Genomic DNA, 21,139 nt, shown 5'->3' on the forward strand with positions numbered 1-21,139 from the left:
GTTGGTGCACAGGAGGTGAGTGGATCACATGTTGGTGCACAGGAGGTGAGGGGATCACATGATGGTGCACAGGAGGTGAGGGGATCACATGATGGTGCACAGGAGGTGAGGGGATCACATGTTGGTGCACAGGAGGTGAGGGGATCACATGTTGGTGCACAGGAGGTGAGTGGATCACATGTTGGTGCACAGGAGGTGAGGGGATCACATGATGGTGCACAGGAGGTGAGGGGATCACATGTTGGTGCACAGGAGGTGAGGGGATCACATGTTGGTGCACAGGAGGTGAGTGGATCACATGTTGGTGCACAGGAGGTGAGGGGATCACATGTTGGTGCACAGGAGGTGAGTGGATCACATGTTGGTGCACAGGAGGTGAGGGGATCACATGTTGGTGCACAGGAGGTGAGTGGATCACATGTTGGTGCACAGGAGGTGAGGGGATCACATGGAGGTGCACAGGAGGTGAGGGGATCACATGTTGGTGCACAGGAGGTGAGGGGATCACATGATGGTGCACAGGAGGTGAGGGGATCACAGGCAGCAGGTGTGCAGCTTCACTCTCCAGCACACAGGCAGAGGAGGACATCACTGGAGAGACAAACACTACAGGAGAACCTGCAGAAACAAGAGGTGGTCTCCAGCATGGCCGCTCAGGCCGCACAAGATCCCAGGCTGGAGGTTACACTGGTGAGGGGTCTATGGAGGTGACACCAGGAAAAGCTGTGGTAAAGTCTGCTGGTGTTTGTAAAGTTGTTCCTGCTTCAGACTCTGATACAGCAGCTCATGGGTCTGATACATTCAAAGAGCCCAAGAGACTGTCCAGATCCCAACAACAGGGCAAAGAGACCACTCGGGCACCAGAGCTACAGCTGGCGGAGGAGATCCCTGCTCTGGTGAGGAGGATGGAGGAGCTGAAACACCTGAAGGGTATGCTGCAGATGCAGATAGACTCAGTGTACATGCTGAAGACCGCTAATCCCCAGTATAAAGCTCTGCATGATAAGAGACTGTACACACTGAGCATAGAGCTCGCTGACATTGTGAAGGAGATGGACTGTATCCTGGAAAAGTTGGGGCCACTGGCAGAGTCTTATAGGAACCAGGAAAGATTCTCCCAATACCATCTGAACTTTGATGCAGACCCCAGACCTGATATGGAACCGGACATCACCCCGGATGAGCCCCAGCAAGGGACAAGACCCCTCATACAGCCGGCACGGTTCTCTTTCCAAGATGGCGTTATATGCAAGTATGGCGAGGAACAACAGCCACAGGAACCTGCAGCTGGGCCTGAGCAGGAGCAGAGACCATCAGAGGCACCACAAGTCCCAGAAGTCCCAGTTCGTCACATTGGACATTTTGAAGGTGATGGGGTAATGGAGCAGAGCTCTAATGTTGGGGCACGGACTGGGGGTGAGGACTGTGGTGATGTTGGGGCACGGACTGGGGGTGCGGACTGTGATGTTCCTGAGGGGTCGGTGGCTGGAGGGGGTGCACAATCTGTGTGGGATGTATTATCTGATAATGATATAGAGGTGGATGGGGAAGTTGATGTGGTACACAATAATGTGCAGGATTTCCCCCCTTTACCCACAAGTACTTCAGCTGTAGCAGGGCCCCCTAGAGTAGACCCCAACCCTGTAAGACAGGACGCAGGTACCCGCCAGGTTCCTCCCAGAAATGCCTGGAGCCATGGTGCTCCATCATTCACTTCCAGCGCCAATTACACTGGCCAGGCATTTAAAAGGAGGAATGTTGTGCGATTCCGGCACAGAGGTGCCAAGGAGGAGCTCCCAGATAGGAGGTTTGTGGTGAGGGAGCTCCTGTGCCACCAGATGGGGTTTGTGCCAGCGGACATCTTGGCAGTAATAAATCTTCCAGATAGACAGGGCTATGATGTCAGCTTTAAGCTCATGTCTAATCTGGATAGGTTCTGGTCCAACTTCCCCAGGTTCAGAGACAAGGATGGATGGAGTAAGTTCAGTTTTATTCCCATATCCAAGCCAGATACCGTCATCATCAATATCATCTTCTGGAATGAAGCTGTTCCCCCCCAGGACATTGTGGTGTGGCTCCGCAGACATTGTGACCTGGTGTCTGATCTCACCAAGAACAAAGATGATGACGGTATCTGGACTGGAGGGTGGAAGGTCCTGGTGAAGCTGCGCCAACATGGGAACATCACCCAACATCTGCCCAACTCCTTCTTCATTGGGAGGGAAAAGGGTGTTTGCTTCTACCCCGGTCAGCCAAGAAAGTGTTTTAAATGTGGCAAACCTGGGCATCTGGCAAATGCCTGTACAGTGAAAAAATGTAATTTGTGTGGTGAGACTGGTCATCTAAGTGGCGATTGCCAAAACATCAGGTGCAATCTATGCGGTGAGATCGGTCACCCTCACAGAGACTGTCCCAATGCCTGGCACAACATCTGCCGGGAGCTTCCTGATGAGGACCTAGTGGCGGGGGCAGAGGCTGTAGAGGAGGAGGCTTTGATGACTGGTTCTATAATAACAAGACAGGAGGTCCAGCCAGACAAGCATAACACTGCACCAACACCTCAGCAGTCAGAGAGAGCACAGGGGGACATGGAGGTTGTGCCACAGGACCAGCAGCAGCCGGGGGTATCCTCTTCTGTGTCTCCATCTTTATCTGAAGAGAATAAGACCCAGCAAATAAAAAGAAGGAAAAAAGACACGTCCTCCCGTAGGCCCGAGAATGGCTATAGTATTGGCCAAAGTGTAAAAAAAAAGATTAATAATGGGGCAGGAGTGATGGTTGTGTCCAACAGATTTGAGGTTTTGTCAGAATCTGATGGAGATTTAGATATTGAATTTAAAAAAATAGAAGACGACTGTGACGGTGACACGAGGGACCAACCCCCAATAAAAAGAAAACCACAGACTGCAAAATCTAATGTAGAGTCAGACATGGAGACAGGAGGTGGACAACAGGACTCAGATTCTGACTTATGATGATGGGGGTCAGGTCTCTGCTCTTTTCCTTGTGTTATATTATCATGGCTGGGTTTACTTTAAAACTTGTTTCAAGTAATGCAAACAGTATTAAAGTGAGGAGGACACGACACATAGTCTATGAGCATCTACAATATCTGGACGCAGATGTCATATTTTTGCAGGAGACGCGCCTGACTACATTGGGACACTTACATGAGGCTGAGAGGGAATGGACATCTGGACCTTCTTTCTGGTCACTGGCTGTGGAACCTTATGCCGGGGTGGCCATACTGTTTAACACCATGGATGTGACTGTACATAGGATGACAGAGGTCATCATGGGAAGGTGTCTAATCCTGGAGATCACTATACGTGGTAGAAGGCTCCGGCTCATAAATATCTATGGCCCGCGGACAGTGGCAGAAAGAGTCCAGTTGTTTGAAGAGGTCAAGCAGTATATGTTTACGTCTGTTCCTGTAGTCATGGCCGGGGATTTCAATGTCACTAGAACATCAGGTGACAGGTCCTCAGGTAGAGCGGTGGCCAGGGACTCCAGAGTCCTGAATAACATGATTTTACAGGCTGGTCTGAGTGATGTGTTCACATGGGGTAGTAGAAAGCCAAAACTCACGTACTCATGTTCTGGCAGGAGCAGTAGAATTGATATGGCGTTTGTGAGTCCTGCAGAAATGGTCAGTGAGATGTGTGAGAAAGTCGTCCCATATTCAGATCATATGGCCTTGGTTTTCTGTCTAGGAGCCGCTAAGCATCCAGATATTGGTAGGGGATTATGGAAGCTAAACTCCAGTATCTTGGAGGATGACTATGTCCAGAAATGTGTTCATTCCCTTATGCAGAGCCAGATAGAGAGGGTGGACTTCTATGATGATATGGCCGCCTGGTGGGAGGATGTCAAGGATGAGATCAGAACCCTCTTAAAGAGACTGTCCTTTAAAAGAGGGAAGAGTAAGTATGACCAGTATCTCAAGCTGAACAAAGAATTGGAATCACTATGTTCGGCGGGTGGGGACCAACAAAGGATAGACCGGCTGAAATCTGAGATAAGGCAGTATCAGTACAGCAGGTATACCTCCCTGGTTCTTGAACATGATTATGGGTCTTTAGGGTCTCCTGATCCCTTTGAGAACTGCCGGGAGCGGGTGGCAAATAAATCTGTCACCGGTCTCACTGACTCCCAGGGTGTTTTGCAGGAATCTCGGGAGGGTATCCTGGGGGTGGTGAGATCGTACTATGCTGACTTGTTTCAGAGGAAGGTTTTGGATAGAGACAAGATGACCCAATTCTTGGAGGCGACTCCGCTCCCTGATACTAATGATTTGGACTTTTCTCCTTTGACAGCAGAATTGACGGTGGCGGAGGTCAAAGAGGCCATTGATAAGTTACATGTGAAGAAGGCACCAGGTCCAGATGGGATAACAGCAGAATTCTATAAGACATTCAGAGACCTCTTGGCCCCAATCCTCGTGGATGTTTGCACAAATTGTCTAGAAAGTCACCTGATGCCTCCATCCATGAGAGTGTCCTCGCTGATTCTGCTGTCTAAAGGTAAAGAGCCGAGTGACATCAAGAACTGGAGGCCAATTGCCCTCTTGAATGTCGACAGGAAAATTCTGGCAAAAATTCTGTTTTCTAGGTTAGTTTGTGGGACAGTGATCTCCATAAGGGAGATGTTCGAGAGATGTAAAGCCCTGAGGTGTGGGAGATATGTTGTGAGTCTTGACCAGGCTAAAGCCTTTGACAGAGTAGATCACGAGTATCTATGGGCCACTTTGTCAAAGTACGGTATTCCGGGACAATTCATTGATTGGCTGAAGACTTTATATTGTGAGGCTGAGAGCTTTCCTCTGATCAATGGTTGGCAGGGTGACACGTTCAGGGTTGAGGCGGGGGTGAGACAAGGTTGCCCACTGAGTCCGCTGCTGTATGTATTTGCCTTAGACCCGTTTCTGAGGTCACTGCAGGAGTGTGGTTTTCAGGGGGTGCCGGTCCCCCACTGCCTGCCCCTGAGTGTTGTTGCCTATGCGGATGATGTGACTGTAGTGATATCTGAGCCTCATGAGGTGGAGAGGTTGTCTGCAGCCATCAGAAGTTACTCGGAGGCCTCAGGGTCTCTGGTCAACCTTGAGAAGAGTCAAGCTCTCTGGATATCAGATACTGATCCAGACTTTGATCTGCCCCAATTTGTGAGAGCCTCCACCTATATTAAAATCCTAGGGGTCAAATTTGGGAGGGACGATAATGCCAAACTAAACTGGGAAGAGAAGTTGGAAATCGGAAATGCAAGGGTTCAGCGGTGGAAGAACTGGAGGCTGACCTATAGAGAAAGGGTTAAAATGTTGAAGACTTTGCCAGAATCTTTCTCCGCTCGGCTCTTTAGCCTGTTCTTCCAGATGTTTTGGGGGAACAGGTTGAACCCAATAAAAAGAGGGATCACTTACCTACAGAGGAGAGAGGGTGGGTTGGATATGCTGAATCCAAGGGTGTTCTTTGACTCCATGTTTCTAAAAGTTAATTTTGGTTGCCTGGACTCAAACAACAGCTCCCTGTGGGCGAATAGTATCAGGGACTGGATATTGCCTTTTGCAGAGTCTTGGGTGCGAGGCGGCAGTCTCAAGAGCGGGAGAAGGACGCGTGACTTCCTCCCCCCGTACCTGGAATACGGGCTCAGATGTCTGAAAAGATGGCGCATTGAGAAGTCCTATATAGAGAGCAAGTCCCGTAAGGACCTTTATGTCAGGGTGTGTAAGTCCTTCTTCTGTTTGCAGCCAGCTCTGAGGGACTGTACGACTGCCATGTTACAGGTCAGCCTGCGGCTTCTGAATAGTGTGAGGCTACCGAAAAAACTCCATGACATCGCCTGGCTATCCTTACACGGGAAACTGTTTGTCAGGGGAAATTTAAGATACCTGAGTCTGTCTGATAGCCAGCGTCCCCTAGGGTGTCAGGAGGAGGAGACAATGTCACATTTTATATCTGAGTGCTGGGGAGGGCGACACATATGGCAGACTATATCCGGAAAGTTAAAGATCCCGAGACTACAGACCCTAAAATACCCGGAAATCATTTACGGTGTAACATCTACTGTGAGTGACATTGACCAGGAGACCTTATACATCATCATATCTGTCATAAAGTATTATCACTGGCACACCAGAACCAGAGTCTCCATGTAGAGTGAACCCTTCCATGATAGGAGAGCAGTAGACCTGATCCTGACAGAACTGAGGTGGATAAAATGTTTGGAGGTCAGGAAGGATGAAAAAAATCGTTCATTATGGAGGAATGTGTATATATAGATTGATTCGCCTTTATGGCATATATTTTTATTTTTTTTATTTTTTTCTCCATTAGAAGCAATGGACTCTTTCTAAGTTATTATTAAGTTTATTTTGTATTACAAGTGTATGATTTGATATTTGATTATTGTTTTGTTGTTATTTTTTTGGGTCGAATAGACTGTAACATTTCTGTTTGTTTTTTACTAATAAAAATTGCCTCCTATATACAAGAATATAACTACTATAATTTCATTTCAACGGTGCAGAAGCATGGAGCACGGACGCCAGAAGGTAGGACTAGCTCATCAGTGAGAAGCTGGGTGACAGCTGTTGCGCGTGCGTATCACGCTTCTTCTACTGAAGAAGCGTGATACGCACGCGCAACAGCTGTCACCCAGCTTCTCACTGATGAGCTAGTCCTACCTTCTGGCGTCCGTGCTCCATGCCTCTGCACCGTTGAAATGAAATAAAAGAAAATTGCACCGTATCCTGGTGAGTGACATCCCTCTCTTTCTCTTTTGTGCATAACTATTATAATACTGCTCCTATGTACAAGGATATAACTACTATAATACTGCTCCTATATACAAGAATATAACTACTATAATACTGCTCCTATATACAAGAATATAACTACTATAATACTGCCTCCTATATACAAGAATATAACTACTATAATAATGCCTCCTATATACAAGAATATAACTACTATAATACTGCCTGCTATATACAAGAATATAACTACTATAATACTGCTCCTATATACAAGAATATAACTACTATAATACTGCTCCTATATACAAGAATATAACTACTATAATACTGCCCCTATATACAAGAATATAACTACTATAATACTGCTCCTATATACAAGAATATAACTACTATAATACTGCTCCTATATACAAGAATATAACTACTATAATACTGCTCCTATATACAAGAATATAACTACTATAATACTGCCCCTATATACAAGAATATAACTACTATAATACTGCCCCTATATACAAGAATATAACTACTATAATACTGATCCTATATACAAGAATATAACTACTATAATACTGCCCCTATATACAAGAACATAACTATTATAATACTGCTCCTATGTACAAGGATATGACTACTATAATACTACTCCTATATACAAGTATATAACTACTATAATACTGCTCCTATATACAAGAATATAACTACTATAATACTGCTCCTATGTACAAGAATATAACTATTATAACACTGCCCACTATAGATATGACTGTAACTACTATGATAGTATATAAGATAATTCCACAGATTCTTTGCCCGGCCTCCACTAGGATGGTGACCCCCATGATGCAGACCCCCCTCTCTCTTTATATTAGCTCCTCTATCCTGTGAATAATGGAGTCATCTGGATACACGGACACTCACAAGTGCCTATAATATATTGAGGTGTGACGGATGGTTGGGGAGTAGAGATAAAGGATGACACTCCTGATATCATTCCCAGGGTACAGTGGGGATCTGCTCCTCCAGGTGATGGGGTCGGGGTTATGTCTCATGTCATATTTACCGCCTGCCGTGTCACAGAAATGAAATGGGGAAGAAAATGAAATCACCAAATCTATTTCCTGACAGTAGATTGTATTAGGCCTCAGTGTGCGGAGTGTTGTGTCCTGACCACAGCGGGGACAGCGGCCCACAGTAACCCTTAGTCTGCCAGGAGAAAATGTGAACTGATCAACCTGGCCCTAAGGAACCAGCACTTTGGGGAGAATCACAGGGGTGGCGGTATTTTTGTAATTTACAAGGAAAAATGTTACATCAGCAGCAGCAAGCAGAGATCTTGGTGAAAATGGTGAAGAAGTAATTCAGAATCTGCAAATGGTTTTATTACCCAAGGATTATACTTTATATCTATCTCCTAATCTATCTTCTATCTATCTCATATCTATCTATCTCATATCTATCTATCTCATATCTATCTATCTCATATCTATCTATCTCATATCTATCTATCGAATATCTATCTATCGAATATCTATCTATCTTTCTATCTATCTCATATCTATCTCATATCTATCTATCTCATATCTATCTATCTCATATCTATCCATCTATCTCATATCTATCCATCTCATATCTATCTATCTATCTCATATCTATCTATCTATCTATCTATCTCATATCTATCTATCTCATATCTATCCATCTCATATCTATCTCATATCTATCTATCTCATATCTATCTATCTCATATCTATCTATCTCATATCTATCTATTTATCTATCTATCTATCTACCTCATATCTATCTATCTATCTCATATCTATCCATCTATCTCATATCTATCCATCTCATATCTATCTCATATCTATCTATCTATCTACCTCATATCTATCTATCTATCTACCTCATATCTATCTCATATCTATCTATCTCATATCTATCTATCTCATATCTATCTCATATCCATCTCATATCTATCTATCTATCTCATATCTATCTATCTCATACCTATCACTATCACCAGCCTTCTCTATACCCCTGTGTTGGTGATGAGCGGATGGATTTGTCTTCTAGTGTTTATTGTCATCATTATTCTCCAGGACCAGGAGCCGTAATTCAATCACCGCCGGCGCTCGTCCATCTATTACACCGCAGCGGTGATCAGCAGAGGCCGGGATCTGATTCTGCTAAATGATAGACTGTCTGTCCTCATTGTAACCTCGCACCCTGCACCAGACTCCTGCCCCAAACTAAGGGGGATTAATACGAAAATCAAGACTGATCCTGATGGTGATGTGCGGCGGATCAGTTGTAGTTGTGAAACTATAACTCCCAGCAAGCCTGGACAGCCAACGGCATGCTGGGAATTGTACTTCTGCAACAGCCTAAAGTCCATGGTTTAGAGATCTAATGTATAAACATTCTGAGAATTTATACTTCAAAGGTTTGATACAACTGTATCCAGTCTAGACAATCCTCTTGCCTCTACTGAGCATGAAGGAAAGACACACCTCAGCTGCTGCAGATTATAATACACACCTCAGCTGCTGCAGATTATAATTCACACCTCAGCTGCTGCAGATTATAATTCACACCTCAGCTGCTGCAGATTATAATACACACCTCAGCTGCTGCAGATTATAATACACACCTCAGCTGCTGCAGATTATAATACACACCTCAGCTGCTGCAGATTATAATACACACCTCAGCTGCTGCAGATTATAATACACACCTCAGCTGCTGCAGATTATAATACACACCTCAGCTGCTGCAGATTATAATTCACACCTCAGCTGCTGCAGATTATAATTCACACCTCAGCTGCTGCAGATTATAATTCACACCTCAGCTGCTGCAAATTATAATACACACCTCAGCTGCTGCAGATTATAATACACACCTCAGCTGCTGCAGATTATAATTCACACCTCAGCTGCTGCAGATTATAATTCACACCTCAGCTGCTGCAGATTATAATTCACACCTCAGCTGCTGTAGATTATAATTCACACCTCAGCTGCTGCAGATTATAATACACACCTCTGATGCTGCAGATTATAATACACACGTCAGCTGCTGCAGATTATAATACACACCTCAGCTGCTGCAGATTATAATACACACCTCAGCTGCTGCAGATTATAATACACACCTCAGCTGCTGCAGATTATAATACACACCTCAGCTGCTGCAGATTATAATACACACCTCAGCTGCTGCAGATTAGAATACACACCTCAGCTGCTGCAGATTAGAATACACACCTCATCTGCTGCAGATTATAATACACACCTCATCTGCTGCAGATTAGAATACACACCTCATCTGCTGCAGATTATAATATACACCTCAGCTGGTGCAGAACACTATGATACACATCTCAGATGCTGCAGATTATAATACACACCTCTGATGCTGCAGATTATAATACACACCTCAGCTGCTGCAGATTATAATACACACCTCAGCTGCTGCAGATTATAATACACACCTCAGCTGCTGCAGATTATAATACACACCTCAACTGCTGCAGATTATAATACACACCTCAGCTGCTGCAGATTATAATACACACCTCAGCTGCTGCAGATTAGAATACACACCTCAGCTGCTGCAGATTAGAATACACACCTCATCTGCTGCAGATTATAATACACACCTCATCTGCTGCAGATTAGAATACACACCTCATCTGCTGCAGATTATAATATACACCTCAGCTGGTGCAGAACACTATGATACACATCTCAGATGCTGCAGATTATAATACACACCTCTGATGCTGCAGATTATAATACACACCTCAGCTGCTGCAGATTATAATACACACCTCAGCTGCTGCAGATTATAATACACACCTCAGCTGCTGCAGATTATAATACACACCTCAACTGCTGCAGATTATAATACACACCTCAGCTGCTGCAGATTATAATACACACCTCAGCTGCTGCAGATTATAATACACTGCCCAAAAAAATAAACAACTAAGATGCTACAGATCACACCTCAACTGCTGCAGAACATAATTCATACCTCTTCTGATGCAGATTAAAATACATTGCTCAAAAAAAAATAAAGGGAACACTTAAACAACAAAATGTAACTCCAAGTCAATGACACTTCTGTGAAATCCCACTGTCCACTCAGGAAGAACACTGATTGACAATCAATTTCACATGGAACAGACAACAGGTGGAAATGATAGGCAATTAGCAAGACACCCCCAATAAAGGAGTGGTTCTGCAGGTGGTGATTACAGACCACTTCTCAGTTCCTATGCTTCCTGGCTGTGTCTGTCAGCGTAGTGTCCAGAGCATGGAGGCGCTACTAGGAGACGGGCCAGTACATCAGGAGACGTGGAGGAGGCCGTATTAGGGCAACAACCCAGCAGCAGGACCGCTACCTCCGCCTATGTGAAAGGAGGAGCAGGAGGAGCACTGCCAGAGCCCTGCAAAATGACCTCCAGCAGGCCACAAATGTGCATATATCCACTCAAACGGTCAGAAACAGACTCCATGAGGGTGGTATGAGGGCCCGACATCCACAGGTGGGGGTTGTGCTTAAAGCCCAACACCGTGCAGGACGTTTGGCATTTGCCAGAGAACACCAAGATTGGCAAATTTACCACTGACGCCCTGTGCTCTTCACAGATGAAAGCAGGTTTACAATGAGCTGTGACAGAGTCTAGAGACGCCATGGAGAACGTTCTGCTGCCTGCAACATCCTCCAGCATGACCGGTTTGGCGGTGGGTCAGTAATGGTGTGGGGTGGCATTTCTTTGGGGGACGCACAGCCCTCCATGTGCTTGCCAGAGGTAACCTGACTGCCATTAGGTACCGAGATGAGATCCTCAGACCCCTTGTGAGACCATATGCTGGTGCAGTTGGCCCTTGGTTCCTCCTAATACAAGACAATGCTAAACCTCATGTAACTGGAGTGTGTCAGCAGTTCCTACAAGAGGAAGGCATTGATGCTATGGACTGGCCGCCCGTTTCCCTGAATCCGATTGAGCACATCTGGGACATCTCGCTCCATCCACCACAGACTGTCCAGGAGTTGGCGGATGCTTTAGTCCAGGTCTGGGAGGACATCCCTCAGGAGACCATCCTCCACCTCATCAGGAGCATGCCCAGGCATTGTAGGGAGGTCATACGGGCACGTGGAGGCCACACACACTACTGAGCATCATTGTGACTTGTTTTAAGGACATTACATAAAGTTGGATCAGCCTGTAGTGGGATTTCCCACTGTGATTTTGAGTGTGACTCCATATCCAGACCTCCAGGGGTTGATACATTTGATTCCATTGATAATTTTTGTGGGATTTTGTTGTCAGCGAATTCAACTATGTAAAGACGAAAGGATTTCATACGATTAGTTCATTCATTCAGATCTACGATGTGTTATCTTAGTGTTCACTTTATTTTTTTGAGCAGTATATACATCTCAACTGCTGCAGATTATAATGCACACCACATCTGCTGCAGAACATTATAATTTACACCTCAGCTGCTGCAGAACAGCTTAACACACAAAGTGGTAGGGCACTGTGGCAAGATGGTTAGTGAGAAGAGAACTTGGCAGGGATTTTGTGTGGAAAACTGAGGGCAGTGGTGACACAAAGTTGGTCTATATATATAATTTATTTTTATTTCTTTTTTTCATTTATTTAATTTAATTATTTTGAACAGGCCCCTGGCTGCACACTTGTCCCTAGTTGCCCTGCAGAGAACAAGAGATCCTCACCATGTTGCTGGGCCGGCCTGCCATATCTGAGATCAGTCTGGACCTGGGATGCCGACAAATCAGAGCAGAGCGCGAAGCACAGCACAGTTGTAGGCTCCTCACAGTACGGAGTGCTATGTTCACGCCCCTGAGGACTGGTGAAGGCGTGGCCTAACCTGTATTGTATTTATGCTATGTAGCCAGGCAGGGTGGAGTCTAAATGGTGCTTAGCCAGGCTTATGGCTCCTCATGCTACTAGTAAAGCTGCTCGTAGGACAGTGTTTGCCAACCAGGGTGCCTCCAGCTGTTGCAAAACTACAACTCCCAGCATGCTCGGACAGCCAAAGGCTGTCCGAGCATGCTGGGAGTTGTAGTTTTGCAACAGCTGGAGGCACCCTGGTTGGCAAACACTGTCGTAGGAAACCATATTCTTTTTCTTGCAGTCCTACATGTCAATGTCTCAGGAGGTCCACGTGGTAGAGACGGCCCAGACCTAAGATTCCTGGCGAAATAGCCAATGCCAGACACCAATTACCAGGGATTGCAGAGGTTTTGAATTTATAGGTCCCACAAGTGGAGACAATAATTCGAATAAGGACCCAGAAGCTTTAGATCACCACTCTGTCCATTTATATAAAACAAAGGGTTAAAAAAATAATAAAAAATAAATAAATAAAATGATATATATTATCATAATTTTTTTTTTTTGCTAAAGTCATCTGATAGATTTCGGCCTCTGGACGAAGAAATCTTCACTTGTATCTGTTGCGACCAGGCGTGCCGGCCGACAGCTTACTCATCAAGGGTTAACGGCTACCATGGCAGCCAGTCCCCTAGAACAGAATTACCATTTATCCCAGTGCGCCGGCTCTGCCGGTTGACAGTCCGGTTATAAATATACCTATTAACGGCCCGCGATGAATCTTTAAACAGCACAACGGGGGCCAAACTGCAGCTAAAAATAGATCTGCGCAGGAAATGGTGTCCTCAGAAAAACCTTTCACCGCACGGGAGAGAATCTGCATAATCCTCCTGCAAGTAGATGATGAGCGCATACTGTATATACCTGTAGTATATACCTGCAGTATATATCTGTACTGCATGCACACGTGTGACACGCCACAGCACACAGTAATCATACAACGTGTAATATTATCGCTGTTCCCCTGTAACATCCCCCTCCTTTATATACACTATAATGCTGCAGAATAGGATATACTGAATAAGGGGTGATTAAGGCAAACAAAATGCGCAAAAGCAGGACAAGTATGGATCATGGCTCACGCTGCATATAATCTTGCTTTGAAAAGTGAATCCCGGGATGTGCAATGTAATATCATGTATATTGTTTCATTTCGTCACCATTTTTAAGATCTCTGATTGCTGCTAGTGAATTGGAAAACCAGTACAGGCTTCCCACAGCTTGAAGAGGAAAAGTGTATATAGTATTATTTATTTCAGGGGTACAGTGTATAGAATTGTTTATTTTAGGGACTCAGGGGGAGACTTATCAAAACCTGTGCTGAGGAAGAGTTTACCAGTTGCCCATAGCGACCAATCAGATTGTTTCTTTCATTTTTCAGAGATTTTGTTAAAAATGAAAGAAGTGATCTGATGGTATAGTATTATTTACTCTAGGCAGCACAGCATACAGGGGGAGATTTATCAAAACCTGTCCAGAGGAAAAGTCGCTGAGTTGCCAATAACAACCAATCAGATCACTTCTTTCATTTTTAAAAAGGCTTCTGTGCATAGTATTATTTATTTCAGGTAATACAGAGTATGGTATTATTTATTTCAGGTAACACAGTGTATGGTATTATTTATTTCAGGTAACAGTGTATGGTATTATTTATTTCAGGTAACAGTGTATGGTATTTATTTCAGGTAACAGTGTATGGTATTTATTTCAGGTAACAGTGTATGGTATTATGTATTTCAGGTAACAGTGTATGGTATTTATTTCAGGTAACAGTGTATAGTATTATTTATTTCCGGTAACAGTGTATGGTATTTATTTCAGGTAACAGTGTATAGTATTATTTATTTCAGGTAACAGTGTATGGTATTTATTTCAGGTAACAGTGTATAGTATTATTTATTTCAGGTAACAGTGTATGGTATTTACTTCAGGTATCACAGTGTATAGTATTTACTTCAGGTAACAGTGTATGGTATTAATTAGTTCAGCTATCAGTGTATAGTATTATTTATTTCAGGTAAGAGTGTATAGTAGTTTTTATTTCAGGTAAAAATGTATAGTATTGTTTATTTTAGGAAAGTGTATAATATTATTTATTTCAGGTACCAGTGTATAGTATTATTAATTTTAGGGGGCACAGGGTATGGTATTTATTTATTTCAGGTAACACAGTGTATGGTATTATTTATTTCAGGTAACAGTGTATGGTATTTATTTCAGGTAACAGTGTATAGTAATTTTTATATCAGATAACAGTGTATGGTACTATTTATTTCAGGTAACAGTGTATGGTACTATTTATTTCAGGTAACAGTGTATGGTACTATTTATTTCAGATAACAGTGTATGGTATTATTTAGTTGAGGTAACAGTGTATAGTATTTATTTCAGGTAACAGTGTATGGTATTTATTTCAGGTGACAGTATATGGTATTATTTATTTCAGATAACAGTGTATGGTATTATTTATTTCAGGTGACAGTGTATGGTATTATTTATTTCAGGTGACAGTATATGGTATTATTTATTTCAGATAACAGTGTATGGTATTATTTATTTCAGGTAACAGTGTATGGTATTTATTTCAGATGACAGTGTATGGTATTATTTATTTCAGGTAACAGTGTATAGTATTATTTATTTCAGGCGACAGTGTATGGTATTATTTATTTCAGGTGACAGTGTATGGTATTATTTATTTCAGGTAACCGTGTATGGTATTATTTATTTCAGGTAACAGTGTATAGGATTATTTATTTCAGGTGACAGTCTATGGTATTATTTATTTTAGGTGATAGTGTATGGTAATATTTATTTCAGGTAACAGTGTATAGTATTATTTATTTCAGGTAACGGTGTATGGTATTATTTATTTCAGGTAACAGTGTATGGTATTTATTTCAGGTGACAGTGTATGGTATTATTTATTTCAGGTACCAGTGTATGGTAATATTTATTTCAGGTAACAGTGTATAGTATTATTTATTTCAGGTAACGGTGTATGGTATTATTTATTTCAGGTAACAGTGTATGGTATTTATTTCAGGTGACAGTGTATGGTATTATTTATTTCAGGTACCAGTGTATGGTAATATTTATTTCAGGTACCAGTGTATGGTAATATTTATTTCAGATAACAGTGTATGGTATTATTTATTTCAGGTAACAGTGTATAGTATTTATTTCCGGTGACAGTGTATAGTATTATTTATTTCAGGTGACAGTGTATGGTATTTATTTCAGATAACAGTGTATAGTATTTTTTACAGTAGTAGAACTTTTTTTTCCCATTATGTGTCTCTATGACCCCATTATCTTAATTGTTTTTGCAGCTGTTTCCTGACTTATTACTAATATTACTTTATTTTTGACCAATATCCCTCAAAAAAAAGTTTCCTTTTCAGTTTTTTCAATTATTCTGCACATCTGCGACCTCTTAACCAACATATGAAGATGGGCTCAGTGCTGCCCCCTTGGCAAGAACAGTAAATAACTTAAGAGAGAATCTTTAGGAAGTAGGAGATCAATGCCAAGAACCATCGCTGTTGTTTTCTATCTCCGTCTTATATCATTTATTGATGCAGGTTTATGACACTTCAGTACTGTGTGTTCTAGAACAATCTTCAGCTTTAACTCGTTAAATCCAGAGCATTATAAGATAGGAGAATTATTGCTGCCTATAAGATCACCGCAGGGTGTGTAAATACATCAGAGGAATGAGGCAATGGCGAGAGGCGAAGGGGAGCGCAGAACTATGGGCCGAGGTGATGATCTGCGGAGCCGTCCGTCATCTGTACAGAACATAAATCTCATTCACTTGTGTCACAGATCAAGGAGGGCGGCAGATTATCGTTCAGCTACACCGTCACTATATACAGGGCAGCTGTGACATCACAGGTCACCACCTGATACTGCCCCATGGCCGACTGTATCACCCAACAGTCTTGTGTGTACGACAGACAGGACAAACTATATGAAAAGAGCAAGTCAGACTCTGCTACATACAGTTTATTATCTATATGAAACAGCATTATAGTAGTTATATTCTTGTATATAGGAGCAGTATTATAGTAGTTATATTCTTGTATATAGGAGACAGTATTATAGTAGTTATATTCTTGTATATAGGAGACAGTATTATAGTAGTTATATTCTTGTATATAGGAGGCAGTATTATAGTAGTTATATTCTTGTATAAAGGAGCAGTATTATAGTAGTTATATTCTTGTATATAGGAGCAGTATTATAGTAGTTATATTCTTGTATAAAGGAGCAGTATTATAGTAGTTATATTCTTGTATATAGGAGCAGTATTATAGTAGTTATATTCTTGTATAAAGGAGCAGTATTATAGTAGTTATATTCTTGTATATAGGAGCAGTATTATAGTAGTTATATTCTTGTATAAAGGAGCAGTATTATAGTAGTTATATTCTTGTATATAGGAGGCAGTATTATAGTAGTTATATTCTTGTATAAAGGAGCAGTATTATAGTAGTTATATTCTTGTATATAGGAGCAGTATTATAGTAGTTCTATTCTTGTATATAGGATGCAGTATTATAGTAGTTATATTCTTGTATATAGGAGGCAGTATTATAGTAGTTATATTCTTGTATATAGGGGCAGTATTATAGTAGTTATATTCTTGTATATAGGATGCAGTATTATAGTAGTTATATTCTTGTATATAGGAGGCAGTATTATAGTAGTTATATTCTTGTATATAGGAGCAGTATTATAGTAGTTATATTCTTGTATATAGGAGCAGTATTATAGTAGTTATATTCTTGTATATAGGAGCAGTATTATAGTAGTTATATTCTTGTATATAGGAGCAGTATTATAGTAGTTATATTCTTGTATATAGGAGCAGTATTATAGTAGTTATATTCTTGTATATAGGAGCAGTATTATAGTAGTTATATTCTTGTATATAGGAGAAGTATTATAGTAGTTATATTCTTGTATATAGGAGCAGTATTATAGTAGATATATTCTTGTATATAGGATGCAGTATTATAGTAGTTATATTCTTGTATATAGGAGGCAGGATTATAATAGTTATATTCTTGCACATAGAAAGCTGTATGACTGTGCTTTGAGTTACCCTTTAAGTGACTAAATGTTACTTGGGAGAGTAAAGCATACGGTCCTGTGTATTCATTCTGTCAATTCTCATCTCACTGGTAACACATGATCTGGGAATTACTGATAACCCTGGGCCCGGCATCCATCACTGTCTTCGGTTGGGGTGACTACAAGCTCCTGGAATTAACGGCTGACATTCATTGCAAAAGGTAAATGCAAAGCTGAAACGCGACGCAATCATGTGGAAAATAGCAGCACAGCAAACACCTAGCGTCTAAGGAACAATAAGGTCTAATCGCCGCCGTTCCGAATCCTACATGATCCCAATGTTCCTTAAATTTATTGTTTATCCCACATGGAAAGACTCGACTGTGAGTTGCACTAATGGTAGAAACCTACTGCAAAGTGCAAACAACCATAAGATTGATCATTGGATTTAGAGACTTTTTTTTAATTTAATTTAATTTTATTTTTTTAAGCTTATATTTGACACATGAAAAGTCGCACAAGTGCCTAAAATTTTTTTTTATTTATTTTTGGCCGAATTTTCATTGTACGTAAAAAAAATAAAAAAAAGATCTATCAAAAGTCAATTTCCGTTTTCTCTTTGCAGCGGTTAAGAATTTATCAAGCGAGAATTTGCACAAAAAGTTGCTTCATTAAGAGTAAAAAGACAAGCGCTCCCATAGAGTAGTAACGTTTAAAGCCCAGTGATGGGAAGAATATATTGATTTACTGCTCACCCTGAGTGGTTGTGTAACCGCGTGTAATCGTAGGTCGTCTGCTGCCCTCCGGTAAGTATATGGCAATAGAAGAATTGGCTTCAACGGAACCCGGCTCCACGGCACTGACTGACCACAACAGGTCTATAGGTAAGAGAGGATTTATTAACCAGAATGCAACGCGTTTCGCTGCGCATGCGCAGCGAAACGCGTTGCATTCTGGTTAATAAATCCTCTTTTACCTATACACCTTTTGTGGTCGGTAAGAGCCGTGGAGCCGGGTTCCGTTGAAGCCAATTTTTCTATAGCCTTCATTTTCATGGTTACTGACTGACAGGCATAGGCATAATACAGTGCAGTAGAGATGAGCGAACTTACAGTAAATTCGATTCGTCACGAACTTCTCGGCTCGGCAGTTGATGACTTATCCTGCATAAATTAGTTCAGCTTTCCGGTGCTCCGGTGGGCTGGAAAAGGTGGATACATTCCTAGGAAAGAGTCTCCTAGGACTGTATCCACCTTTTCCAGCCAACGGGAGCACCTGAAAGCTGAACTAATTTATGCAGGATAAGTCATCAACTGCCGAGCCGAGAAGTTCGTGACGAATCGAATTTACTGTAAGTTCGCTCATCTCTAAAGTGCAGTACAGGTGTGCGCTGCACTGTATTATATGTAAAAAATAAAATTAAAAAAAGTGAAAAAATAAAAATGCTAAATTTAAAGTGTGAAAAAAATCAAAGTAAAAAAATTAAGAAAAAATAAGTGCATGCTGGGAGTTGTAGTTTTGCAACAGCTGGAGTCACCCTGGTTGAGAAACACTGTTATAGGCCATCGATGACCCTTCCTATTCTGCCTCTGATCAGTCTGCCAGCAAGCAGGGACCTTTGTTTCTGAAAACGCCGCCAAGCCAGGTAGAATGCAGCGTTTCTGTCATTATGGAGGCTCTCCGCGCATTCATCACGCTGATCTGTACAGGAACAATTACACACCGCTCATTACTCTGCCCGTAACTGGATGGATCGCAAGGGAGCCTCAATGGCTGCCGGTAAGAAGGGCAACCTACTCATATCATGACACCGCTACTGTCACCAACATCATTAAAGGGGTATTCCAGGAAAAAACTTTTTTTATATATATATATCAACTGGCTCCAGAAAGTTAAACAGATTTGTAAATTACGTCTATTAAAAAATCTTAATCCTCTCAGTACTTATGAGCTTCTGAAGTTAAGGTTGTTCTTTTCTATCTAAGTGCTCTCTGATGACGTGTCTTGGGAACCGCCCAGTTTAGAAGAGGTTTGCTATGGGGATTTGCTTCTAAACTGGGCGCTTCCCGAGACACGTGTCATCAGACAGAAAAGAACAACCTTAACTTCAGAAGCTCATAAGTACTGAAAGGATTGAGATTTTTTAATAGAAGTCATTTACAAATCTGTTTAACTTTCTGGAGCCAGTTGATATATATATATATATATATATATATATATATATATAAATTTTTTTTTTACTGGATAACCCCTTTAAAGGACGGCCCTCCAACAGTTGCAAAAGCACAACTCCCAGCATGCCCAGACAGCAGTTGGCTGTGCGGGCATGCTGGGAGTTGTGGTTTTACAACTGCTTGAAGGCTGCAGGTTAGAAACCTAGAGAACACCCAAAGCAAGAACATATAAGTATCACCTTGTCTGGATTCCCATTCAGGACCCCCAAGGCTACAAGGTGACAGTCTATAGAAATCGTCCACTCTGTAGCGCCCCCCCTCACCTTCACGTGGCTGAAGTCGCTGCTCCGGCTGCTCTCGGGAGGGTTGTGCGGTTTGGCTTCCACTCTGGGTTTGACAATGTGTCTGAAGGGACTGGACACTGGCAGGCCGCTGACACTGATGCCGTCTGCGAAAAAATCCAGGATGAAAAACAAATTTAACATGAGGACTATGCAATTATAAGCAGCACACTGAAACGATGTCTACAGCTCTTACAAGCCTTGCCTATATTAGACAATAACGTCAGGTACTTAATAACTTAAAAGTAGTATGCTGTATAGTAAGGATGCAATAGAGGGGGGGGGTCCAAATTCTGCCGTGTGAACGAGGCCATAGACACTAATCTGATAAGTGTCTGATAAGAATCTCCCATACAGGCACCAGGCATTTCCGTGGCCCGTGGCGCTGCACGGCTAATGCGCGTCGTCGACCTTACTGAGGTTGAAGACATGCCCCCTCCATACAGCTCTATGGGAGAGGCGGGGATGCATGAACGCTGCAATCTCTGCCTCTCTAATAGAGATACAGTGACCCCCCCGACCTACCATGGCCCCGACATATGATCATTTCAGCATACGATCACTCTCAGAGGCCATTGCATGGTGAAGGCAGCATCAACATACGATGCTTTTGTATGTCGGGGCCATTGCATAAACGGCTATCCGGCAGCGCAGACTGCTTCAGCTGACACCGGATAGCCGTTTACGGTGCCCCGTGTGGTCCGCTGACGATCACTTACCTGACCTCGGGGCTCCGGCACGTCCTCTTCAGGATCCCCTGCATCGTCGGCGCTCTCCATCGTCGTCATCACGTCGCTGCGCACGCCGTCCCGTCATCCAATAGGAGCGGCGTGCGTAATGACGTGATGGCGGCGACGGAGAG

The 21,139-nt window shown here is 42.4% G+C and overlaps 1 protein-coding gene across 1 annotated transcript in view; it reads right to left on the bottom strand.

Annotated features, from left to right (window-relative positions):
* Positions 1 to 21,139, bottom strand: part of TRAPPC9 (trafficking protein particle complex subunit 9) — a 602,485-nt gene that overhangs the window by 396,117 nt on the left and 185,229 nt on the right. The window contains exon 17 of the mRNA XM_056522817.1: positions 20,260 to 20,384. Within this exon, the coding sequence (XP_056378792.1) occupies positions 20,260 to 20,384 (125 nt within the window). The remainder of the gene's footprint in view (positions 1 to 20,259; positions 20,385 to 21,139) is intronic.

This window comes from Hyla sarda, chromosome 5 (assembly GCF_029499605.1).
Source record: "Hyla sarda isolate aHylSar1 chromosome 5, aHylSar1.hap1, whole genome shotgun sequence".
Lineage (NCBI taxonomy): Eukaryota > Metazoa > Chordata > Amphibia > Anura > Hylidae > Hyla > Hyla sarda.